At 45.3% G+C, this 27,057-nt stretch overlaps 1 protein-coding gene across 5 annotated transcripts in view; it reads right to left on the bottom strand.

Moving 5' to 3' along the window:
* daam2 (dishevelled associated activator of morphogenesis 2) overlaps nt 1-27,057 on the bottom strand; it is a 137,153-nt gene that overhangs the window by 51,769 nt on the left and 58,327 nt on the right. For all 5 annotated transcript variants that reach the window (XM_015357407.2, XM_015357400.2, XM_006626338.3 and 2 more), the window contains exons 2-3: nt 24,730-24,932; nt 10,834-10,923 (exon numbers count right to left, since the gene is read on the bottom strand). In XM_015357407.2, the coding sequence (XP_015212893.1) occupies nt 10,834-10,923; nt 24,730-24,897 (258 nt within the window). In that variant the 5' untranslated portion in view covers nt 24,898-24,932. The remainder of the gene's footprint in view (nt 1-10,833; nt 10,924-24,729; nt 24,933-27,057) is intronic.

The raw sequence follows: 27,057 nt of genomic DNA, 5'->3' as shown, positions 1-27,057 counted from the left end.
TGGTTCTGAAGGGCTAGTTATTTGTGTCTATGGGTTTTCAGTCCTGCTTGGCTTATAATGACCTGAATCATCTTATAATTATCTTAATTGGACCAGTTTACAAACGTCTCTCAGTTCTAAAGCTGCTGCTTTAAGAAAACCTGAAAACCTGCAGACATAGCAGTCCTCCAGAATGGATTGGGGACACCTGCTCTAAAGAATTTTGGAAAAATAAATTTTCTTGTCTTCTGGTGCTTGTGAAGGTTGTGAATGGTTAAAGCCATTCAACTAACTTGAAAGAATCAAAGCAGGTAAAGACACACTGTTATCCAAGAAAACCAGGACCAGAGGACACAGATATGCAGATAACACAAGACCATTTAGGCCAGAATATAGCAGACTCTCTCTTCAACAAAGACCTGGGGGAATTTGGGACACACTAAACATGCCAAGAAAACCGGATGACTGGGATCCTTTCAGACGCAGGATGAGATCTTGGATTAGGAAGAACCACTAATGACCAGACATGCAAGATGACACAAATGGTCCACATTTCTAAAACTTCTGTTACTTTTTAGATTGCCTCTGTTGTATTGCAGATCCTGCCATGAGGTATTAAAATAAAATGTGCATAAAAAAGGGAGGATGGCTCAGGAGAAATTTCCTTTTTTCCCATATCCCCTAACCCTGGGTTCTGTCATGGGTCTGGAACTGAGCCCCAGGCTTGACTACCAGGCCCTGCTGCTGGTCATTCTCCACAGCATTCTGTCTCCACTGCTGGGAAAGGAGTTCTTTCAGCACAGCTAACAACCAGCAACAAAACAGGAACTCATTGTCATTGCCCCAAAATTTCAAGTAAGAAACCCCTATAGGTCTGTGCTTACAGAGCAGCCTGTTGTTTTCAAGAAGAATTCAAATTCATTTTGAAGATGGCCTGGAGAGCTGAGCTGCAGGCAAAGCTTATCAAAGAATGCAAAGGGATTTCTGACATTTTCCACTCAAATCATTTTTGATTTTATTGTTATCACCATCTTGCATTAAACTCGCATGGCTGTCAGTGAGGGCTGGTTTGTTTGCTACTGCCAATGATCTAATAAGTCAAACTGTGTGTTTTCAATGCAAAATTACAGCACTGTAACGAGTCTGCAAGTTATGCAAGTACATGTAGTTTCCTTATTTAACTAAACTGATTTTACTCTAATCAGGTCATTTTTGCAGTCAAGTAAAATGTGGGGATTTATACCTTGGATCACAGATTTGGATTAGATGCTCGAGTCCAGACAGACCCACCTTCTGTGTGGAATTTGCATGTGCCTCCCCATGTCGCGCAAGTAACCCACAATATGTGAGCACTAAAAGTAAACGAAACAGTGTGAGCCCCACCTGGGATCATTATGACTGTTCCACTGTATCTTCAGGAAATGGGATAGGAAAATAAAATTTCCACACCTGGGCTACACGCCTGCCTTTCAGCATTTTTGAAAGCTTGTATTTGTCTGCAAAAGCAGTCTCGTTGTCTGTCATTCTTCAAGCCTCCCAGACTAGGTGGCTTGTATAAATATTCCTCAAAGGGAATATTTGCACCAGCAGGCATTTTGTGTAGGGGAATCAGAAGCTGAGCTCATCGCCCTGCACTGGGAGCGTGAGGCAGGATACTGGACACTATGTGCAGCAGGCTGCAGGGGGGCACTTTCTGACCACTCTGGCTGTCAATCCAACCGAAAGAGTTTTCCCTCATTGTAGCTCATTTTTTATCCGCCAAGACGTGTAAGTCTAAAGCCGGTCTGCGCTTTCTCTTCCCAAGAGCAAAAACCTTGTTACTGTCAGAGGAGGCGCTATCTGCTGTTCCATTCAGAGAGATACGATTCAAGGACTTTTTTGAGGGTGAAAATGGGTTTTGCCTCTGTGGCAGATCTACTGAGACTCAATGCTGTTTAGACAAACTAAAAACCTGGTACAAAGCAGATCAGGCAGAGAAGTGAGAAGCTGCCTCAGCGATTAAATTAACAAGGACTTTTAAGCAGGCCAGATTGCTAATGACCACGTTAGTCAGGACTTTGATTTAAAGCTGGGGTCTCCAACCCTGGGCCCTGGAGAACCCCAATCCTTCTTACAGGTCACACTAAATAACTTGTTAATTAAAGATTAAGAACACTTCTTTAACCAGTTGATCAATAAGGCGTGTCACATTTCAATGAGGTTAACACTGGTCCTTGAGAGCTGAAGGATATTCTGATTTGAAATTCACTCTAAATTACTTAATTGAACACACTGCCTATTAAATTGATTTGAGTTCAATTGTTCCAGGCCTTTCCAAACGTAAAGGCTGTCTATATACACTGCTGTCATGGGGATCTCCAGGCCCAGGTCTGGAGCTGGTTTAAAACTCTTCGGGAGAATGGCACCTCTGACAGCAACAAACTGGAGCCCTGTTTTTGAAATTCTGGTGTAGGAAGGAGAGTGGCACCTTACTTTGTCTTTCCTTTGAAGTATTTTCTCCCAGCACTGACCAGGCCCAGCCTTGCTCCTTCTGAGGTCTTCCGAAATTAAAATGCAATGCTTGCAAGGTCAGGCTGGCGCTAATTCTACTTTCTGTCATATTGTAGCGATGTTAGTCCTCATCTGAACATTAAAGGGGTCTCTATGGTTGAGTCTCAGAGCTGGGCTCAGTACCCTGCTTTGTCGTAACCGTACAATGGGGTCCGCCTCTCATGCCGCTTGCTTGACTCATGCTGTATCTGTTAGCATTCAGGACCCCTGTCTGCTGAGAGAAAGGCATCCCACCCAACCTGGGAACCAGCCCCTGCAGAGCAGCGATCACTGTTCACAAACCCTCCTGAAGTGTTTGCCTTTACACTAGATTTGCAACGTGGAATGTGCCATCGATTAAGCCCCTGCACGCTTCCACGCTCATGAAAAACATCTTGTCAAATGTGCGCGCAAGTTATGAGTCTGTATCACTCAGCGTCTCTTAAAGGCTTACAGCCCAGATTGTTTGAACTGAGAGAGGAGAGGTGAGATCTTGTCAGAGCAGCACCAGTGGTTAACACTAAGCTATGTCACTGTCACATTCGCCGTCGTCACAACGCTCCGTTATTATAAATAAAAGGGGCTTTGTCACATTTATGCCCCTCAAGCTGTCTCCGCAGAAAAGAAGCTGGATGATGTATGTGTTTGCTTCGGAGATTATTATAGACTCAGTCTGACTGATCGAGTTCCAGAGCCTCGCTGACTGTGCGACACACAGCTACAGGAGAGAGAGAGAAGCCAGCTGTGTGAGTGCGAGGAGAGGGAAGCCTCTGGAGAAAAGAGACAACAGCAGTCGCTGTCTGTCTGAAACCCCCAACCCAGCCACCTCAAGTAAACGAAACCAGCCCATGCAGCAAGTTACCCAGCCACGCTGGTGGGCCTAGGCCCATTCAGAAAATGGCTGGGTTTGATAACAAGATCAGTTTAGTTAATAGCAACCAAAGGAGCAAGGAGGGCCTGTTCTTCTGTGTCTGATCCGACAAGAAACAGTGGATATCTGTTGCACTGTAGCAAAACATCATGAATCATGGCTGAATGATACCCCACCTCTATCTTAAAAGGCTTGTGACTCATACGGATTATCTACAGCTCAGATGGAAGAAACCTGGAATTGCATGTGGAATTCTGAGATGAGCACACTCAACGTCGCCATTGACGTTCACTAAAAGATCCTCATTGCTCAACCCAGGCTGCAGTGTTTCAGCCGACCTGAACTCCCCTTCCCCCTCCACCAGCGCGTACACGCACCTTCTGACATGAAACACCGGCCTCTCCTTTGTGCTAAAGTAGGGTTCTGGCACTGACAAACCTCTTTACAAGAACAGGACTTTTCTCCTCGAGCCGCTGTTTACACTTTCCATCCCTGCTCCCTGGGCCTGGCTGAACTCACCGGTGAAAGTGAGAGCCAGCGCAGGCACTCCAGCTGTCCAAACTCGGAGCCAAGCCCCAGCTGCCTGCAGAGAGAGGAGACGCGCTCCTGCAATCGTGCGGGTCGGAGCACTGGGCCCGTGTGACAAGCCCGGCTCTCCCTGCTCTCACCGGGGTTCGAGGCCTGTTGCGCGCACCATGGGGGCCACTCCCTAGGGAGCGGGCAACTGGCCCAGGGCAACTGTCACGCCACAAGACTGTGTCCTCTGACACAGCTGAGTTTTACACTCATTTCAGAGGGGGGTAACGTCACTTCATAGGCCAGCAGCTATATCACCCTGCAACTCCCAACTGGCAGCCTGCTGAAGCTCAGCAGGTGTGAGCCTGGTAAGTACCTGGATGGGAGACCCCCTTCGGATGAGACGTAAAACCGAGGTCTTGACTCTCTGTTGTCATTTAATCAGAGGGAGTTTCTCGAAAAGAGGAAGGGTGTTACCCCGGCATCCTGGCCAAATTTCCCATTGGCCTTGACCAACCATGGCCTCCTAATAATCCCCATGTATGAACTGGCTTCATCACTTTGTTCTCCTCACTGAGAGCTTGTGTGTGGTGAGTGTACTGGTGCACTATGGCTGCTGTCACATCATCCAGGTGGGGCTGCACATTGGTGGCGGTGAAGAGTCCCCATTACCTGTAAGGCACTTTGGATGGAGTGTCCAGAAAAGCGCTATATAAGTGTAAGGAACTATTATTACTTCTATAACTCACTCAGTGCATGAGCCCTGTTGTGTTCTCCCCTTCCGAATTACTCCTGCTTATGCTCATGCTCAGGGTGCCTGATTTGTTCACCTCTATGCCAACTTTCCTTTACCTGAGACAGAACCTGTAATAACGATGCTGTATCTTTGAAGCAAATTACCGACAGCAGTTAGTGAAACCCCGGGTCTGCATTCCCTGACATTATTCCAAACATATCAACAAGAACGCAGCAAGAATCATATGGACTTGGTAAGGGGAATGCAGAGCAAAAAGATCAAAATGTTTGCAAACATAGATTCATTTTATCTTTGAATCACAATGACTGCAAAGGGGTACCCCAGGGTTCCGGCTGTTATACGGAGCCCCCATTGTGTCTGATAGCAAGTCCCTCTTTAAATTAAAAATGAAATGTAATGCCATCAATGTTTTTGTAGCAGAAATCAGACTGTATCAGGCAGCACTCTCATGTTATTCTAACGTCAAATGCTGTTCCACCTGTCTGGATATTTCCACTGATTCCTTTGATATGGCTTTCCCGTGTTAGTGGGCCAGACCTAATTTAGAATTTCTTTCAGGCTGACGTGAAATTTACTGCCCGCTCCAGCAATCTTTTGAGAGCATTAAAGAAAGGACTGTGATATATAATATATTTTGTCTGAGAGCAGTGATCATGAGAGGTCTAGGGTACACTGTGAGTTTGATATTTATAATACACGTTTTTACAAGGACCGCAGTCAATGCATCCCAAGTATTCCTGAGGCTGTTCCATTTTATTCTGTATGACTGCTCTATTCAGGAATTCAGAAAGTCAGAAGGTTAATAGATCACTTCTCGTAACATTTACATAGCCTGGTTCCCAAGAATGTCTTAATTCATTGCTATACAAATCTATTTTATTTTAACACCTAGTTTAGCCAATGACATTTTTGTCAAAAAGATATGCAGCCCTTTAGATGAAGTGTGCTTGAACTTTTTCGCTACATTTCAAGATCAGCTTTTTTCTCACAGGAAAATTTGAATGAATTTATCAGAGTCAGAGGGCTCCTATAGAACAGTAGCTGCCCACAGTCTTAAGTTTTAAACACGTACGTATATGTACACGTACTATATACAGTTACATGGAATGGTAAGATGTAGCCGTATGACTATATAAACATTAATTATTTTGAAGTGTGAAAATGTTTAGCAAACACTGAAATTAAGCAAAGGAGGCATGATGGTATGCTGATTGGTGCCTCGTAGCTCCTGGGTTCTAAGATATGGTACGTTCTATGCAGTGTTTGCATGTTCTGCTTTACTTCATGTGAGTTTTCTCTGGATGCTCGAGTTTCTGCGTGCCTTGCAAGCTGGCTGGGTTACCTGCTGTCTCCATTTTGTCCCTCTGTGCCCAACAGTCGACCAGTATCCTGTCCAGGATATACTCCTGCTTTGTACCCAGGAATCCTGTGTCCCACACCAATAAACAAGTGTGTTTCACATAATGGATGGATACATGGAGGAAATGACCTTAGAAAGTCAGCTAATAATGTTTCGGGCAAAGAAATAGAAAACAGATTTTAATATATGTCCTTAAATGCACTATTGGGATATGGATTGTAGCTCCAGGCTTTGAGTGCAATTTGTTTTCTGTTTCAGAAAATTCTATTTCTCAAACATGTTCTGTAACTTCTACCGCAGTTGTAAAGAAAACAAAGCGAAAGAGTGTTTTTCACTTATATCAGCCACTGGATGGGCTGATATAATTTTTTTGGGATCCTCAGAGCAAAAGCACACAGCCACAAGACACAGAGTTGAGGAGCACTCTTGCCAGAAGCTCGCAGGAAGCAACAGGCCCAATGCTGTGCAGGATCCAACAGAGCAACGACACGGAAAACAGGATCACATTTGTTTGTAAATGCTTTGCAAAGGCAATAACCTGGAGATATCATTCCTTGATTGCATAGATGTCTTCACCTCCAAGAGGTTAAGTTTTGTTTCACTAATTATTGTCACATGCAATGAATCTGCCTTCAGCCTGGATCCTCACTCTCCGCAGAGCAAGGACTGCAGCCAGTCAGCCCTTGACCGGTGTTCACACAAAAACACACTCATGTCATGTGCTTCCAGGAAATACATCAGCTGCTTGATGTGTGCATCATCTCTTGAGAAGTTCAGCAAGACTGCTGCAAACACATGCTTCATCCTTCTATCCAATTTTTTAACCAAATATTCACAATATTCAGCACAAGGAAGCATCAGTCCATCACAGGGCAGACACAGACACAAACACACACACTCCCGCCAATTGTCCCAGACGTCAACTAACCTGCTGCATTTCTTTAGATGGTGAGAGGAAACCAGATAACCCTGAGAACATGGGGAGAACACAAACTCCATGCAGATAACACCCTAGGAACTGAACGCAGGGCCCCAGAGCTGCAAGACAGCAATGCTAAACACTGAACCTGCATGCTGCCCGCATGTCTTCTAGATCTTTTTATTTCATCAACAGTTTAAAGCCTTTGCTCGAATAGTCCCATTTGAGTCTAATTAACTAGGACAGATTCTGTCATTCTGCATGTATCTGACTGGGCCATAGATGACATATAGATTTTGAAAACCGGTTGGATTTTGGCCCATGAGAACTGGGTTTGGAGCCCCAGGCATTAGGTGGAAATTTAAAGCAGAAAGAGTTACGCCTCCAATAGACTTGTCAGGTTTTAGTGGATAAACAAGGTTGAATTACAGGCTTACACGGGTTCAGCCCTCCTCACACTCATTCTCAGTCTCACACAAGTCCATAAAGGACCCCCCAAAATCTTCTCTCCTCTTTCCATCCTGGGGAACCACTGTCCATGGTTGGAAACCAACCAGCCAGACAGTTATCTGTTTAACAGAGCCTCGCTCTCTAGCATTTGTAAATCAAATGTTCACATTGTCTGGAACTTACACACACTGAAGAAATTTACTACAGATCAATTCCAAGAACAATGGAAAAGGCAGAATTCCAGGCTACCAGCAAAAAATGAGATTCTTCGCCCTGCAGCACAGCCTAGTGTATGTCAACAACTTCTGATCCGTCAGCAATGATGAAGGACGATGTGTGCCATTAGTTTTAAGGAAGCAAGTTATGTGCAAGGTGTGGAATCATGTCCACTGTGCATATTTTCCCATTGTGCACATTTCTTGCATGCTTGAATTTACGATTCTTAGGTGCAAGTGTTTTGCCGAATGAGTTTGCATTGAGTTTGGTTTTCACTTCTGTCTGAAGACAGGTAGAAGATCGCCGCCCCAGCTCTGTGTAATAACAATCTCAGTGCCAGCTTCCATACCAAACACAACTAATATTGCTCGGAATAGCGCACAAGCTTCAGCTAACCATATGTCTAACAGGGATGCTATACAATAAACACTAAATTGATATTTAATTCAGGATATACAGTACCATTCAGAAAGTTCAGCCAGGCATGTTCCACTTGTTTGTAAGGTTTGCATATGTTTTGAGTTTACTGGAACAGATTTATTTTAGGAATATATTGTTTTGCTTTCTTAACATGCAATATTTCTTGGGTACCGAAAGACTAATTACAGCACATGGATCCTCGGTGAGGTTCTGCTCAGTCCCAGAGCTGGATGAATTCTGTGAATCTGGCACGGTCATGCACCGCCTTAGAGAAAATGAAATGCTAGTTCACAGGACGTCTGGTAGCTTCTCCAAAACTCTACCTCTAATTGCCTTTGTTTCTCAGTGACGTCCTGTTGTTATGCTATATGTTTACTCCGAAACAAAAAAAACTGTCACTATCAATAACATCAAACAGGCCAGACCACTGCAGTGGAAAATAATGAATGGCTCTGCTTCCAGCTCAGTCATGCAGTCCCTGCCAAGAACCCTGGTTTGGTAAGGCCGTGCATTCATTAAAGTTTGTTTCTGAAAGTTTACAAATCATCTAAATCCATTATCTAAAATCTATGGCTAAGGTACTGGAGGAAGCTGACCACAGACAATTCTTCATGCTCCACCCAGAGGCCAGGCACAGGGAGTCAAGGGTGGAATCCGGAAATGAATGAAGAGAATGGAGGGGATGTAATGAACTAGGAACCACATTTTGACGTTAATTAGTTTGAGGGTAATTATCATCCATTAATGCTTAAAAGTACAAGAATAAATAGGTTTTTGGTACTGGACAAGACTGATGGATGGATGATTTTATGGTTTTCCTGTGCTCTTAGGGTGACTGAAAGCTTGGTAAAACAGACCCAGATGCGATGGCTGTTTGTTCAGGTCAATAACCACAAGCAGTACAGAGACATGACAAAGCTAAATCACTTCATCTCAACTTCAGCTACTTTGGGCATCTGATGATCTGTGAATCGGGTGAGGTGGATGAGATTTTCTGAACCAGTTGAAGTGATGTTCTGTGTTGAAAGTGTCTTGTGATTGCTGCAAACACAAAGTGAATAAGTAAGTGAACCCTTAGATTCAGTAACTTGTGGCATCTCCTTGTACATCAATGATCTGAACTAGATGTTTCCTCTAAGTGTCTATCAGTCTCTTGTATTAGTACTTAGCGATTGTGTCCCTTTTTGCCCTACAGAACTGCTTCCAGTTGGACAACAATTGAGTGCTCACTTGCATGAAGAACTTGCTTCAGGTCCTGCTATAATATTTCAATGGGGCTTAGGTCTGGACTTTGACTTGTCCAATCCAAAGGCAAGAGTCCTTCTTTAGCAGTGCTGCTGGTATGTTTAGGATCACTGACTCCGAATGGCTGCATTGCACTTTCTACTTTCGGCTCAGTTTCAACTGATGAATGGAAGGAATGACAGTCTCCTCCAGAATGTGCCGACAGAACTCCAAATTCATAGGTCTGTCAAAGATGGCAAACTGCCAAGATCCTGAGGCAGCAAAGCAGCCCTAAACCATGATACTCCACCACCCTGCTTGACAGTCAGGATGAGCTTCTTCTGTAGAAAGGCAGAGTTTGGTTTTCGTCACACAAACTGTTTCACGCTTTCATCAAAAAGGTCAAGTTTTGACTCATCTGTCCAGAGAACACTCTTCCAGTAGGCCTGTGGATCGTCCTGGTGCTCTTTGGTGAACTTGAGACGTGTGACAGTGTTCTTAGAGAGCAATGCTTTCTTCCTGACTGTCCTCTCATGAAAACCATTCTAATTCAGTCTATTCCTGAGGGTTAAGGCATGAACACTGACATTAGCTGCCGAAAGAGAGGCCTACAGATCCTTAGATATTACTCTGGGATTCTTTTTGATTTCCGGGTTTGCGGGTTTGGGGAAATCTTGGCAGGAACAAGTCTGGGTAGAGTCACCGGGGCCGTGAATATTTTCCATTTGTAGACTATCTGTCTGAGAGTGGATGCAGAGCCTCAAATTTAGAAATTGTTTTATAACTCTATCCAGATGGATGAGCATCAACTGCTCTTTTTCTGAGTTCCAGTTTAATCTGCTTTGATTGCGGCATGACGTTTTTCCACTAACCTGCATTATGAAAACCACTCACAATTTCTGATTATTATGTAGCATAGGGTTGCCCAAACACACCCTTGTTTACCTGTTACTCAATCATTTAATCACCTAATTCTAATTACCCCTTCATTGTGCTAAATATGTAAAGTATGGTAAGGATTCACTTATTACAACACTATGCCTCAAAAAACAGTGAGTTGGTAAATATAAGCTTTCTTGGCTATTTAAGAAACAACCAGTTACGATATAAAAAGATAACTCCCACAATTACATGTGGTGGGGGTGGGGGTCACGTACTTTTTTTGACTGTATACCTTCTAGCAGATGGATCTGGACACAAATCTGCCCAACTAAACGTGGTTCCACACTGACTCAAGCTTAATTTATTTTTATTTTTCAGGACTTTTCTAAGACACCTTATCTGTTTTTCCATTATAGCCTTGTCATCACCTCTCTCAACCAACTAATCCTCTCTGCGCTTCCACCTTCAGCCAACATCTTCCCAGCTGTTGTGTACAAACATTAACACCTGCTACTACTTGCACCCCAGCGGAAACGTCAGTCCTACCATACAGAACAGTTCTCCATCGCTTTGCGTGCATGCCCAGTGTTTCTTTTATTGCCCATGACTTTCCAAGGCTTGGGAATTGCATTTACAATTTCCCAGGTTGTGGAGGTCCTGCAGGACTTCTACCCAGGTGGCAGAAGTAGCCCTGGACAGCGGTCACTCACCTTCTTTTTGCTGCAGTAGATCTGCCATTTTTTCTCGGCTGGCAGAGCAAACATGGCCTCTCTGTTCTTATCTGTGAGGTCCAGCTCATCCTGGAACAAAAGAGATGGGAGAGTAAGGATTTAGTTAATTCCCTGTGGTTACTGCATGTTAAATGAGAAAATAACCAGGAATTATCCACAAATATTCGGCATATGGATATTATTGACTGTGATGTATTATGGGAGTCATGGAGGGACAGTTGTTAGCGTTATTGTCTCGCAGCACTGGAGCCCTGAGTTTAATTTCAGACCTGAGGTGCTAGCTGTGTAGAATTTGTATGTTCTCCCTGTGTTCATGTGGCTTTCCCCTGGCTGCTCGATTCCTCTCACAGTCCAGAGACATGCTGGTAGTTCAACTGCCTTCTGGGAAAATAAAATTGGTCCTGGTGTGAGTGTGTGTGTCTGCATCTTTCCCGTCCCTTCCAGGGTGTATCCTGCCTTGCGCTCACTGCTTGCCGGGAGGGGCTCTGGCTGCCCTGTGACCCTGAATTGGATGAAGTAGTTAGAAAATGGATGGATAATGTATTATACATCACAACATGTAAAGACAACAGTTCTGTATGCTTGACTGTCATTAAAGCACTGTGTGAAGCAGTGTGGTCAGGGGCTCAGGACCTATAACAGAAAGGTTGTGGATTCAAACCCCAGGTCATACACTGCAGTTGTACCCTTGAGTAAGGTGTTTCAACTGATGGCAGTCTTAATACTGTCACCCTGGTCTCGTCTCTTTGTCAGTCCCTTCCAGAACTTCGTTTTTGCAGTGGGGGGGAAAAAAACATTTAATTACATCGAAACATGAGATGAGGACTCCACTAAAGAAATAAAGAATTATGTTTAAAGGGGTGTTGGAAGAGTTTTTCTTCATGTGCATAAAATATGTGCATTGTTAATTTGTCACTGGAATGTCAAATGTACTGCAGAATTCTACCACACACTGCAAGAAGCATGCACCCAGGGACCCTCTGTGCCAGCTCTTTTGGAAAGCCATTATTCTGTGCAGAAATATGGAAACCAAAAGTTTAAATGATCAATTACAAGCTGATCAATTACAGCCGTCAGTTAATACCGGACCGTGTCCTGCATTCCGTTCCCTGGGACCAGGGTCCGGAACCACTGTAGCACAGGATTCCCGTGGCCATTGACAAAGCAGTGTTATCATGTATTTAAGCAATTCTACCTGGTTTGCATGACATTAAACCTATCCATCCTTCCTATGTTAAGGGTTATCAAGGGTTAATGGACACTTACAAGCAGAAGTACTATGATTGACTGCTACAGCCTGACTGCCAGGTTGAAAACCCCTTGGTGCACAGGTAAGAATCCATTTGAACCACAGGCAACTCAGGGCTGTAAATTAAATGGCGCACTGGATAGGAGACAACAAACACAGCCATGGGAATAGCTGTGGATCCACAGCAACAGATAATACACAATAAACAAGGGACCCAAATGCACACAAACAAAAGACAACAGCCAACTGCCAAGAAGGAATAAGAACAATAACAAGAATGAGGATGAATATTCTAATAATAATGTCCTTTCCAGGATGCCGATGAGGATGAGCCTGGAATGGATGAGTAAATAATGCTGGGTATGTATAGGTGTGAAGCCATACTGAAGGTCAAGCAACAAAGGCATGAGACAGGCCTTCATCACAACATTGCAACCAGCAATGGCTTCTGGAGTCGCTCCACTCTGGGCTTGTACAGTCTGTCCTCCCTGAAGTTCCCCCTTCATTCACCTGGTGAAGAGCCTGGGATCCCTGCCAGGTGGCCGAGGCCCACATTTTCAAGAAACAACAGGATGCAATTTTATTTTCTCTTATTAAACTATCACACAAGCCAGACGGGCTGAATGGCCTCTTGTTCGAAGCCTTTCATATGTCAGTATACTGTGGCTTTCCACTGGGGAAGAGACTGACAGTCAGACAGGTACTCCTCAAGATCTCCTATGAACTGATTTTACAACATGGGGTTAAGCTTAGGTTTCAGAAAACTATGGGAATCTAACGAAGAAACTTTCTGTGCTTCCAGCTGATACGATCTGCAGAGTAACCAGAGAACAGAGCTGCTAAACTCTAACTGAGTGCAGAGCAATCCCGGGCTGGAGCAGCTGGTTGTGCCAAATACAGACTGGAGAGGAAAACACGACTTTCGATACGCACTGACATTGACTGCTGAGAAAAAACAAGAAAAGAAGAAAACCGAAGATGTGACATATCGGAAACTGATCTATGCTTAAAAGAGCGTTCCTGGTATGCTAGCACCTCACAGATTTGAGCCTTCTTCGAAGTTCTGCTTCTCCTACTCTATGTTGCCTTGGGATGCCCTTTACAGGGCCTTTGCTAAGGGACCCAGCTTTTATCAGAATAAAGTACCGACACGCAGTGCAGGCAACATGCACATAGTTTCCATTAGAACAACAGCACTGATTAAAAAATAGGTTTGTGGCGATCTCAATCTTTGCTCAGGATTGGAGATCAGATTTTGTGCAGCTGTGTTCTCCTTCTCCCGATCTGTATCTGGTTGCATTTGGACCCAGATGAACCTGAACTTGAACAGCGCAGAAGGCTCGGCTGCAAGCCGTGCCCGTGAAAAGCCTTTGAGGGTGAACCGAACCTGGAGCAGCTCTCGGAAATGCACCCCAGCTGTACCAGGGGGACTTGCGTAAGGAGGGAGGCACTTGTTAAGGCTCTGCTCGGGGAAAAAAAAAAAAGTGGCCTATCAGCAGAATATCAGCGCTGTAATTTCATGGAATTTTTGGAAACTTACACAAATATTGATACACCTGCAGCATGGGAAGGAAAATATTCTTTTTCGAATGACGGCCTTTTTCTCCTACAGTACTGTGTGTGCACTAAAATGAAAAAATAATGAAATAATAAGAAGAATAACACTGAAAATGGGTGGTGTGGATTTGACACTGAGAGCTCGGGAATAAAACCCTCTTTCAGATTAACCTTCGGTTGATTAACACATGCACTGGAGGCCACAAATAACCATTGGTAGGAGCCACTCTGATCGGCAATGTCACAGATCAACAGGCTCCCTCTCTGTGGACGTATTGCAGAACAGAGCAAGCCCAGCAGACTGGGGAAGCTGTATATGTTTATGTGGCACACAACCGAGAAGCCCACGAGGCAACCTGATACAAGAAATCAAAATTCTCAAAGACTTTGATAAAGTCAGCCCAGAGGACGTGATCAGTATAAACAGAAACTCAAACCAGAGGGTACAAGTAGAAAATATGTGGAAGTACATTTAATACAGAGAAGAGGAGGCATTTCTTTACACAAAGAGTTGTGGGAGTGTGGAAAAAGCTACCCAGTCAGGTGATTGAAGCAAATACCTTGGCTTTCTTCAAGAAACAGCAGTCTGAGATCAATGGATCACTCAGCTACTGACTACCAAAAGGGCTAAATGGACCCATGGAGTAAAAACTGCTCTTATGTCCCCAGGAAAGACAATTCTGAAAAAAATCAAAGTTTACTGAGGGGGAGATGGTACGGAGCTGTTTCAGCTTGAAACCCTAGATGTGATCAGTTAATCATGTCACAACAAGAGAACCCTGCCTGTTTAGTGGGGGCCATTTATAAAATCCAGATCACTCGTATCTGTGTATGTACGCTGAAAAGCATACCCAAGCAACCTAGTAATAAATTAAAGTGAGTGCCACTCTTTCAGTTTCCCAGACTCCCAATCACTCTGGGGTACAATGACACCCACACACATTAGTTTCAATAAATAAACTGATCAGGCTCATTCCAGTGGCTCAGAATCCTGCACTGAAAAGGCCCAGAGGATTATAGAAAGAACAAAATCATTTTGAAAAAAAAAATGGATTGATTGGAAGTAGAAAGCAACAGGAGTATTAAAAGCTGAGGAAGCTGATATTCTATTTAAAAGCCACTGTTGAAATTGACTTCATGATCATCATTGCTAGCAGAGCTTAACCTGGGCTTCATGCCTACTGTATATGTCACAGCTTGTAACTCAGACAAGAGGGAGGAGGTAGTGGAATAAAAGGAAGGATACAAATGATAAGAGGCCATTCAGCCCATTTAATATCTATATTGATCGCAGCTTATTAGTCTGCCCATTTCATAAAGGGAGTTTCTTGAAGTATAGACTTCAACCATACGGCTGGGTAGCTTGTTCCACACTCCCACTACCCTTTGTGTAAAAAACTGTCCCCTGTACTTAATTCTAAATGCACTTCTGCAAAGTGTCTACTGGTGTCCTGTTTTTAAAGTCTGTTTGGTTGACTATCTAAATTCCCCTAAGGCTTTTGAATACTGGTGACAAGTCTCCTCATAATCTTCTTTCTTCAAGACAAAACAGGTTCAGTTCCTTCAGTCTGTCAGGATAGGACAATCCCTTAAGAATCAGAATGTACAGTATCTAGTTGCTTTTTTGTGGACTGATTCCAGTGTAACATCCCTTGATTTGAATTCTGCACTTCTACTGTATACATACATACAAAACTTTTTAATTGCTTCAATAGATGTCTAGATGGTGTTAATTCCAAGTCTCTTCCATGAGCATCCTCTAGCTAAGCTCATCTAGCGGAGTGGTGTGTAACAAGTACTACAAGGGAGAGGGAGAGGTACAGAAGAGGCTGCTAACAGTGCAGCACTTCACAGAAAAACATGTCTGTGTAAGGCAGGCCACAGTGGAAGAAGCCCAGAGCACTGACAGAAGGCAGTGGGAAGGCAGAGAGCTGAAAATGAAGACAAGGAGACAGAAAATGAAGTAAGCTAAACATGGAAACAGCAAAAAAGTGGAGAAAGGCTTCTACAAGAGCCTACAAGAGTTGACTTCTACAAGCTCAGGCAAAACAGCACTGAAACTCAGCCATGCTGAGGAAGCTGATACTGGCTTTTCACTAGAAACATCTAGAAGATCCTCCAATCAGGACAGGAGGCACTTCTCTACACATAGCTTGATGGGAAGCTACCCAGCCAGGTTGTTGAAGCTAAAACACTGGCTTTTTTCAAAAACTGGATGGATAAGATCCTTGGATCAATTAACTACTAACTACCAAAGGGGAAAGACAGTCCTAATGGCCTCCTTGCACTTGTAATGTCTCCAGGTTCTTCCGCATGAAGGAGCAGAGAAGGAGACAGGAATGGGAGATGCCACACTCTGCAGTACAGTGCATCCGGGGCAGGGAAGGAAAAGTGACAGCAGGAGGATAAAGCTGAAGGAAGGAGAGAGACGGGAAAGGGGGAGAGACATCAGCGAAGGACACGCAGCTGGGTGTGCCTACCGCAAGCAGCTACATTTTTGCCAGTTTCAAAGCGGGGAGTTGTTTGCATCACGAAGCACCTCTAGTTGTTGTTCAGGACTGCTGTGCGTGAGAAAGTGGACGTGTGTGCCCCGTCGACAGAGCACTGGAGGACAGGAAGGCGATTGCTCTCAAGCCCTTCCGGCCTTGTCCTTTCTGGGAGGGACAGGAAAGGACACAGCAACACTCGAAGCAATGGCAGGAAGTCATATGAAGCCCCCAGGGACCCAGAGGAAGCAGTAGCGGCCATTAGCGACCAGACCAGACAGCTGCGTGTCTCACCAGGGAGCAAGCAGAAAAGAATCCTTTCACATTGTGCGGCATCTCACCACAACAATAGAATCGGACTTGAAAGGGCTCGGTAGAACTGGAACTTTAAACTGGTAAGAGACTGAATTCAAGAATCAGGAGCCCTGCGTGGAACTGCAATTACATTCCATGAAACATGAGTGTTTGTCAGACTTGCTGTGTTTCTAACCGTTTGTCCTCTTTCCTTTTGCAACATTAAGAACCAAAAAACAAACCAATTCCTCTTTGAATTATAGTCAGACAGCAATCTGACTGCCTGTGGATTTCAATCTATCTCAAGCCTCTGCAGGAAGCAAGCTGCTTCTGCCTCTTGTTTAAAGAAACACACCTGCCCCAGACCGCCTAGTTCAGATTGTTTCCATAGTCATTGCCCAGGGAAGGATTTGAGCAGGGACACAAATGAAAAGGTCAGAGATCTCTCCTCGTGCTAAATCAGCACTTCCCTAACGACGTGTCAGGATGTCGTCAGGTCTAACGCTCGTTACGGCGCTTTGCTGATCTTGGCTTGGGACAGGCCAGGATTCAGCTGAACTGACTTCCTCGCTCTCAGGTGCTGGGGAGGGAAAAACACATCCCCTGCAGCCTCGGCGACAGGCCAGAGAGAGCTCAGCCGGTCCTCGGGGGCCCACAGCCCAGCCCGGGGACCGGAGGCAGGCAGGAGAGGAGCAGGCAGCTCCTCTCTCCGGAAGGGCCAGTGTGAGGGAGGGGAGGCCTCCCTCACTGGTCAGAACTTGTACATTTAGACCAAACCTGTCCTGGTCTTTGGTGCTTCTACAGAGGACCAGTTGAGCTGCGTCATCCAGCCTCACAGAGGGGTAAATCAGGTACTATTCCCTTTTAAACTACCAGAAATATTACAGGCAAGAGGAAACCAATCAGCCCATCTCTTCTTATACCCACTAGGTTAAAGTAAGGCAGCAAGCCTGGCTTAAAGTTGAAGAGCAGAAAGGAAACTAGACCCCAAAAAAAGCAATTGGTAACTAACAGCCTACATCAGACACAGAGAAAAGTCAGGTGGAGCATACCGACAAAAACAGGGATCAATGTTTGGAAGGCCTTTCTTAAACACTGTCCATGGGAGTACTAGCAAAGTGAAACAAATACAGAAGGGCTCAAGGGAAACTAGGTGGAAGAGCATTTAAAACCAAGAGCAAGAGGTACTTCTTTATACAAATGGTTGTGGAAGTGTGGAACAAGTTACCTAGCCACATTGTTAAAGCTGACAGAAACAGCTAGATGAGAGAGTGCCATTTCATAGGCCTTGTTGGACGGGTCAGCAGATCTCAGAGGCCGTAAACACTTCCTCTAGGAAAGTTGAACAGTCATTACCAATGCACACCACAATCACCATTTAGATCCAATGGAGTCTCAACAGGATGAAACCAAGGAAATTTTGTGTTTTCTTCTGTGAAATATGCACCACAGACGTAATTGTTCCACAACCACCCCTGTCGGCACTGAATGCCATATAAAAGCCATACCACACCAAGCCTAACCACGCTATTTGATGCCTACATGTGCCACATCATGCCATGCTACTCATTCCAATCCATGCCATGCCATCCTGTGGCAGACAAAACTACGCCAAACAATACCACGCCATACTAAGCCACGGTGTTCCAAGCTGCGAGAGACCAAGCGATGCAATGCCAACACATATGCCACACCAGGCCATAACACATTTAACAAGCAAACAAGCTTCAGATTGAAAAGCCTCCTCTGGCTTGAACCCGTCTTACATTCAGAAAGGCAGAAGGCTGTGACTGGGGCAAATATGTCAGTTATTTGGAAGTCAATGGCAAAGTGTGTCACATTGTAAGGTATAGTAAAGTACCGTGAAGCCACAGTAAGAGTACGGTAAAGCATAGACAGTGCAGTAAAGTATGGTACCAAGTATTTGAAACTGGTACACATAAACATGGTGCAATACAAGCAATACTATGATCATGGAATCATCTGTGAAAATGGCATGCAAATTCACCATGGGAAACGTGCAGCAGAGAAGTTAAAATGTTGCCAGAGCTGGCCCCTTTCTGAGCAGCGTTGTATTTAAGACTTGCTTTTATGTTTTGGAAACTCTCCCCTCTCCTCACCCTTCATTTCCCTAACCCCGGTCTTGGTTTACGACAGCCGTGCCAGTCCAGGCTTGGCACGGGACTGGGTTACTGAGCATTGCAGACATATGGCGACCACATGGGCAGGGTACATTACAGAGATTTCCAATATATCTTTTTCCCTAAAAGCCCATATTGCAACAATGTCTCTGTGTCACTCTGATGTCCTCAGGCAACCCTTTTGACTTGGAATCTTAACGCGAAATATTCTACTTCGCCACAATGGTCTCCCAAAATGTGCACACACTTTGTGTGCAGTACAGTAAATCCGCTTCAATTTCCATGAATAAGAAATTAGAAGAATGAGAAGCAGAGAGTGATTAACAGCCTATCCTTTTTAAAAAAACTGCATCACATTACACAGGGCAGTTTGCATGTCCTTGCACAGTCATACAGTGATGTAACTGCTTCTGCTATGAATGCTTCTTTATCTTTGAACTTATCTGGTTTCTGTCTTGATCCCACTATATAATCACGGTCGGCAGAAGGCATAGGAACAGGTCCGCACTGCCTTATTGACCAGCACTTTTCTACAAAAATGTGCCCAATGAACAATGGAGATCATAGAATTAATAACTTTACACACAGTGCAGGGTTTTAATTTTTCATTAATGGTAGAAAAGCCTGCTCTAATGTATGCTGAAAAGCAAAAACTATGTTGAGAAAATCACAATAACATTTTGTAACATCGGTTGTTCAAAAGACATATTGTATATACTGTATTTTCATCGAAGATTTCAATCTACTGTAGATTTCCCTAATCAAGTCATTATAAGTTGATTTCTTCCATGTTAAGAATACTTTATATTCTGCTAGAAATGAATATGTTATATGACTCCACTTCTCTTTGATTATTTAAAAGATAGTTTTGATTAGTTTAAAGATATCGCCTTTTGTGTTTTCTCTGGGTAGAATCTTTGTTTTTAGTGACTCTTTGGAAAACATGTGAGTCACTGACGATGAACATGAACACAAAGGCTATGTAAGAATACTGGAACCGTGGACATGAGGAGACCATCTGGGTATCCTGCTCTCTGTCCCAGGGTTCTCTTCACGGAGGGTCCCAGGGTGGTCCGCTTCCACAACATCGGTTGACGTTTGTAGCAATGTCCCCGAAATGTCATTCATACTGTACTTCTGGAAAGGATCTCCGGCTCTGTCATTGATGTGGAAACTCTGTGCAGTAGGCAGCGCAGGCGAGGGGTGGCTTTGATCAGATTTTTCTGCACTGCAGCGGAGCAACCCTCAAAGTGCCTATAAATTATGCATGAGGAAGTTAAAATTTGAAAAAGACAATCCCTCTCCTGCCTTAACAAGCTGGGGACTGACAGAGCCAGTGTTTTCAAGTGGGCTGCTTGCCTTGATATATTTGTCAGACTCCAGTTGAGCTGAGATATTTACCATAAATAAACTCCAAGCCGTTTTGTTGTCTCAACCATGTGGCTGCCTGATCCTGCTAAGTATTCCCATATGTGTGGCATGTTTCACTTCATTTTACTTTTTGAGTAATCTGTTTCCATTAAAACACCCCCAAATAAGATCGGGCCTTCAGATAAAAAAAAACAGTTTTCTTTTAATTGATGCTTGACTTTCTCAGTGTAGTGTAATGGCTGAGAAGCAGCTCATACAGTTCTGTACAGCTGACTCCATCTTCATGAAAGCTCTTCTTTTTCCTGCTTTCCCTAGTGCCAGCCCTGGGCATACAGAGGTGCTGCCTCCTGTCCTATAGACAGCAGACATCCTCTATCTGCCTGACACAGAAAGCTTCCACTTCCAGCTTTTGTCATTGTTGCCTGACCAACTGTCTTCCATCAACTGACCAGGTGACGGACAGCAGCAGCTTATTCCCCCAGAGGTTTCTGGGAAACGTGGTCCAGACAAAGTTGCCATCTTGTCTGGGCTGTCTGTGCTCTTACAATAAGTGGAAGGTCGGCTGTGCAGTGTGACAAATGCAGCTCAATACAATGTGGGTCAGGTGGTTAAGCCTATACAGTATGTGGCATGTCTGGGGTCTGGATCATTGTGCTAGCTCACTGTGACTTGGATTTCCTAAGATGCCAAGTGTAACAGGCTCTGAGCTCTGAGTAAGTGAAGTGACACCACATCCCTCTGAAATCTAGACAGTGTAGAGAATCCCAGAATCCCAGAATCCCAGCAGGGGCAGGGAGAGCTACCTTCCACACACCAGCACAGCTAGCTGGGACCCACCAGGTGCGGGGTTGGGATTATTCAGCTGGGGAACTCTCCGCATCCTGCGTGCCTGCAGTGATTAAAAGAGACAGGCACTGCTCCAGCTCTCGACTGTAACTCTCCTGTCAGAAAGCACGTCTACATTCTCCTTCGGGAGTACAAGAGTGGCTGGTATGAGCTGAGGCGTAAAAGAACATAAGGGCATGAAAAAGGTGACAGATGAGAGGTGACCATCCGTCTCATCTAACCCATGTGGTAGTTAGGAGCAAAATGATCCGAGGATCTCATCCAGTTGGTTCATGAAAGAAGACAGCGTATCAGGTAAAGGCTTCAAAAACATGGCTAGGTAGCATGTTCCACACTCTAAAGATGTGCCTCCCGTTGTCAGTTTTAAGAATACTCTGTGCTAAAGTGCTGCTTTGCAAGATGTGACTAATGAGCACTATGCTGAAACCCAAATCTACAGGCCTTCAGACACGAGTGTGTTCTGCTTGTGTAGTGTTTTTTATGCAGCTGGTGATCCACACTGATTGTGTCTCTGAAGTGCAACCTGTTCCACTGCCCTACTGCTTAACAGGAGATCCTCAGCCTCTTCGCCATTTTGTTCTTTAGTGTAAATGCTAGAATACAGAAACTGACAGCATTGTGTAATCAGACGCCATTCATTTACTGTACGCAGACTATACCTGTAGTGAATGAAATGACAATTCTTCTTTTAATTCTATTACTGTCCTAGCTACCTAGCCATACTTTATTCTTGCCATCCACCGGTGACATAAGAAAGTCATCCAGACCAGATCTTTTTTGTGGTGTTGCTGTCTGAAGGACTGAGGGGAGCACTAGAGCTCTATCTTCTTCTCCACCTCATCAGCATGTTTCATGTTGTCCATCTGTGGAATAAACATTTCACTGCAAGCAAGCAGGATCAGGGACATAATCCTGCTTGATACCTCATGTGTCTCCTCGCCCCTGACCTCACCAACCGGTCAAACACAATGACTGCATCCCTGCAAGCATCCCATAATGTCCAGGAGGCAAGTGGGCCTTTGGGACACCCTATTGGGATGGGATAAAGGAAAATAAACACTGACTTTGTATTACATAGTTCAATAATGGGATTTTTATGCTCCATGTAATTTACAGAAAAACAGACCTGAGGAACAGGATGTGGAGCCTCCTGCTTTACTGCCCTGCTGCTGCGCTGCACATGCTGCCGGTGCAGACTGCAGCACTGCCTACAGTGGGCGCACAACTCCAGCAGCACACAGGCTGTGTGTGAAGAAACGAGTCAAAAGCGCGGCTGGTGGAGATCAGCCATAACCATCTTGAGCTGATGTGAAAAGTTACAACTCATGTTACAGCACTGGCTCATGTCTTTTTCCTACGAAGGACCAGTGGGACTACTAAGGACATGTAGAGGGCACTATACTGAGTGTCTAAGGACATCTGAGTGCCAGAGCTATCAGGCAGAGAACGTCTATTGGCTTGGAGCTGCAAAACATGATACACGACTGTGTTTTGTAATAAGCCTCTCATGTACATCAGTTCTCCTAGACTAGGGAAAGGGGAACAATTTGAAACTTGTTTGTGAGGACAAGGTCAGAAGACCCAGTGGAACTGAGCATGTCACTTTCCTGGGCAGCCTCTGACAGCATCCACCATTTATGTTTAAAAGGTGAAAGGAGGATTTGGTTGGGTGGGGAAAATAGGACACTAATCTGCCTTTGATTTTTTGCCATTACTCACATCTGCACTGCATCTCCACAGGGAGAGAGACTAAAATAGTCCAGGGAAATGTTGCGTCCTTCAAAAGAAAAGGAGAGAACACAACCAAGCCAGCCCCTGTGCCCCGAGGTGTATCACGTGGCCTCTGTGTGGTTCTGTTTAAAAACAGAAAGGTGTAGGCAGTGGCTTGTCTTTTCTGGGAAGATTAGGAATAGACTAATGAGCCAGTGTTCTGGGGAGGTCAATCCTAGCAAACGTTTGTATCCCCAAGAAGCCCTGGACAGCACAGGCAGTTCTACAGAACAGCCAGGTTGGCCTCCATGCATGTCAACAACAGAACCCTTTTTACCAAACAGGGATTAGATCCAACAGCTTCATGCAAGACCCACGCTGCTCCATTCACATCTGGGCACAGGCTAAAGAAGCACAAGCAGATTGGGATGACAATCTTCTGCTTCCTATTATCTAAAGGAAAAATTTGGGGCTTCCGCCAGACACATCTCTCCCTGCTCCTTTATCCAGTCCCCCTTAATCAACATCATGTTACCTTACAAACCAAGTAGCTGACCCATACAGGGGTTAACATCTGCAAGATGAGGTGCCAGAAACATGGACTGATTAAGTAGTTGTTCGGGGAATGGGAAAAGAAAGCTGTCTTAAGCGTAACAATGGCAGATTCCAGGTCAGGGATTCTAGTTGCGAGGAGAGATCCTGTTATTTCCACACTGGGAGGCATGGAGAAGCCGCAGAACACTGCGACAGGTTAGAACAACAGACTGGCCCAGACCAGCCTGAGCTTGTTCGACTCCTGGTGGCATCGGCAGCACAGGAAGTGAAGCTGTCGTCCAGAAAAGGCAGTCCTTGTATCCAAGCTGATTCTGGGAATTGCGAATTGTGCAAGTACTGATTGATCTCAGTTCAAAACAGACAGGTGTAGTCTGAGGGCCCAGTCTATGGTATGGATTAGAAATTAATTCATAAGCCAATCTACTCCTGAAGACATCGGTGATGTTTTTAGTCAGGTTTAACAGCTTTACTGTGATGTTTCACTAAAAACTATAGAAGAGGAGCTCTCTTCGGGGCCAAATGTGTGAAGCATGGTTCTAGAGCAAAGGTTCTCTAGGGATAAGAGGGCAAAGCAAGGTTCTAGTTTTGGTACATTGTTATTAACGTTTCCTTTATTCGGCTCAAGGCAGTCTTGGGCAGAGCTAATCAGTTCTGAATTACAGCATCCTGGCTCTGTAAATCAATCAGTCAATCCAGCATATTGAAAATTGATTATTTTCATAACCATGTCGTATTCTGGCAGGTTCTAATCAGCAGCCTTTTAATCTGACACAGCAAAAAGTCACCAGCGATTACACGAAGCAATCGAGTAACGGGAAGGAATGAGAAACTACTGCTACCCTTGTAAGTTTGATGACCAAGGCTCGTTGTTATTCCTTCATTTTACCAAGTAAGTCAACTGGAAAAAAATCTCGTTTACGATGACCTGGAGACCCATTTATACAGGGAGGCATTTGCTGGAGCAACGTGAGCGAAATACCTTACCCAAGGACGCAACACCAGCGTCTCGGCTGGGATCTGAACTGCTGACCTCGCAGGTCGAGAATCCTAACCCCTGCTTCACACTGCTGCCTGCAGCCCAGGGCAAAAGGTGAAGGAAGAAAGACAACCACCAACGCAAAACACTGATCTACTGTACGCTCTGCTCAAGGACCACTGAAATGAATGAGCCTTTTCTTCCGGCTCGTGCTGTTCCGAATTCTCTTGTCTCCTCTATCCCTGACTAATCTTCTGTCCCTCGACCCCCTGCACATGCACAGGCACAGGAAGGGCTCCAGATGCCTTCCCGACCAGCATGGTGTCCCTTTGAGCAAGCAAAGTACAAAATACCTGTATTAACTGTTTTGACTGTATTGAAAAAACGCTACAACATTTACAGGAAAGCCCTGTTGCTGACAGAGGTCCAAATGATGTAATAACTGGAATAACTTCATGTTGCAATTGCTTCTGCAACCCAGGTGACAGACAGAGCTCTCCCTGAAGCAATGTCTAGCTCCCAGTGCAGGCCAAACCATTCTGCTCTTTCGGATCTGGGGTTCGTGTTGGAAAAAAAAACCCTCGGCAAATAAACTGCAAATAAATGAAAAACAAAACCGTCTTTCTCAATATGTGGCTTAAAGAACATGGCAGGTGCCGTCTCCCTGTGCCTCCGGGGCGGGCGACTCACCACCAGCTCTGAGAAGCGGGCGTGCAGCTCGTCGGCAGGGGGCATGGGGACGGTGAACTCCAGGAGCTGCAGGGGCACGCTGTCCTTCAGGTTGATCTCTGGGGGCTCGCTGCTGCCGAAACAGCACAGGAGCCCCAGAACGGGGCGCGTCCGCTTCCGGGGGGGCATCCTCTCTGCCAGGCCTGCTATCTAGGGGGCATGATCTGCAAGAGAAGCCATCAACCAATTAATCAATGAATCAATCAATCAATTAATCAACACGATAGGTATGCAGCAGCCCTCACATAATCACATGACAGGGGGTGTTACATTGCAGATTTAAATGGATTTAGCTCCGTACAGAACTTGTCACTCATGAGTCTGGGTAGAATTAGTAATTGAACAAGGATAGAATTGCTTGCATTCCTAGAATACTTTTCACCTTCTGCATGATCTCACAGCACTTCACATCCAGGAGGGTGCCCAGTTCACCCATCACTGAAGTGCAAACCCAGCTGGGTGACATACAGCAGTCATTGTGTACCAGCAGCCTCACCTGGGCGATACACTGCACTCATTCAGCACCATGATCCCCACCTGGGCGATACATTGCACTCATTCTGCACCAGGATCCCCACCCGGGCGATACATTGCACTCATTCTGCACCAGGATCCCCACCTGGGAGATGCACTGCACTCATTCTGCACCAGGATCCCCACCTGGGCGATACACTGCACTCATTCAGCACCAGGATCACCACCTGGGCGATACATTGCACTCATTCTGCACCAGGATCTCCACCTGGGCGATACACTGCACTCATTCTGCACCAGGATCCCCACCTGGGCGATACATTGCACTCATTCTGCACCAGGATCCCCACCCGGGCGATACATTGCACTCATTCTGCACCAGGATCCCCACCTGGGAGATGCACTGCACTCATTCTGCACCAGGATCCCCACCTGGGCGATACACTGCACTCATTCAGCACCAGGATCACCACCTGGGCGATACATTGCACTCATTCTGCACCAGGATCTCCACCTGGGCGATACACTGCACTCATTCTGCACCAGGATCCCCACCTGGGCGATACATTGCACTCATTCTGCACCAGGATCCCCACCTGGGAGATACACTGCACTCATTCTGCACCAGGATCCCCACCCGGGTGATACACTGCACTCATTCTGCACCAGGATCCCCACCCGGGCGATACACTGCACTCATTCAGCACCAGCAGCCCCACCTGGGCGATACACTGCACTCATTCTGCACCAGGATCCCCCACCTGGGTGATACACTGCACTCGTTCTGCACCAGGATCTCCACCTGGGAGATACACTGCACTCATTCTACACCAGGATCCCCACCCAGGTGATACACTGCACTCATTCTGCACCAGGATCCCCCACCTGGGTGATACACTGCACTCGTTCTGCACCAGCAGCCCCCCATGAGTGACACACAGTGAACATTCTGTACAGCAGAACAGTGAAGAAGTCACAAACTTGTTTGACCAGATGAGTTAAGGATGTCATTTAGGGAAGCCTTCTGGGAAAACTGGCCCTGGTGTGAGTGTGTGTGTTTGTGTCTCTGTGTGCCCCGCGATGGACTGGTGTCCCGTCCAGGGTGTATCCTGCCTTGCACCCTTTGCTTGCTGGGATAGACTCCAGCTCCCCCGAGACCCTGTATTGGATAAGGCGGATAGAAAATGAATGGGTGGATATCCTGGATTCTTTCAGAAAACAGCAGGCTGAGATCTTCAGGTCAATCAGCTGCTAGTGAGCAAATGAGTTACGAGTCCTCTCTCCTGGTACCATTCTTATAATAATAATTGCTTACACTTATATAGCGCTTTTCTGGACACTCCACTCAAAGCGCTTTACAGGTAATGGGGATCCCCTCCACCACCACCAGTGTGCAGCCCCACCTGGATGATGCGACGGCAGTCATAGTGCACCAGTACACTCACCACACCCCAGCAATCAGTGGGGAGGAGAACAGAGTGATGAAGCAAGATTCTTATGTCTACTTGCCATTCATTTTTATGAAATCCCAACGTCATTTTATGACAGAGAATGAAGGCAGAATAAGCTTTACTGACTTACATTAATGCCCCTGCACTATAAAATCTGTTTTTTTCAACTCAAGTAAAGGAAGAAAATGAATAATTCTTACTGATTTGAAACAAAAGCCTTTAAATGCTTAAAAACGTCTCATGCCAGCACGAGTCCTGGCACTGGCTGGCATGCCTAGGCATTATGCCCTCTCGTCAACTCTGCCCGTATCGGCTCAACAATGGCACAAGGGGGAGCGCAGAGTGGCAGGGGTGCCTAGAAACA

The sequence above is a fragment of the Lepisosteus oculatus genome, chromosome 2 (assembly GCF_040954835.1).
Source record: "Lepisosteus oculatus isolate fLepOcu1 chromosome 2, fLepOcu1.hap2, whole genome shotgun sequence".
NCBI lineage: Eukaryota > Metazoa > Chordata > Actinopteri > Semionotiformes > Lepisosteidae > Lepisosteus > Lepisosteus oculatus.
The sequence above is the reverse complement of the archived record's forward strand: the minus strand, read 5'-3'. Positions and strand labels throughout refer to the sequence as shown.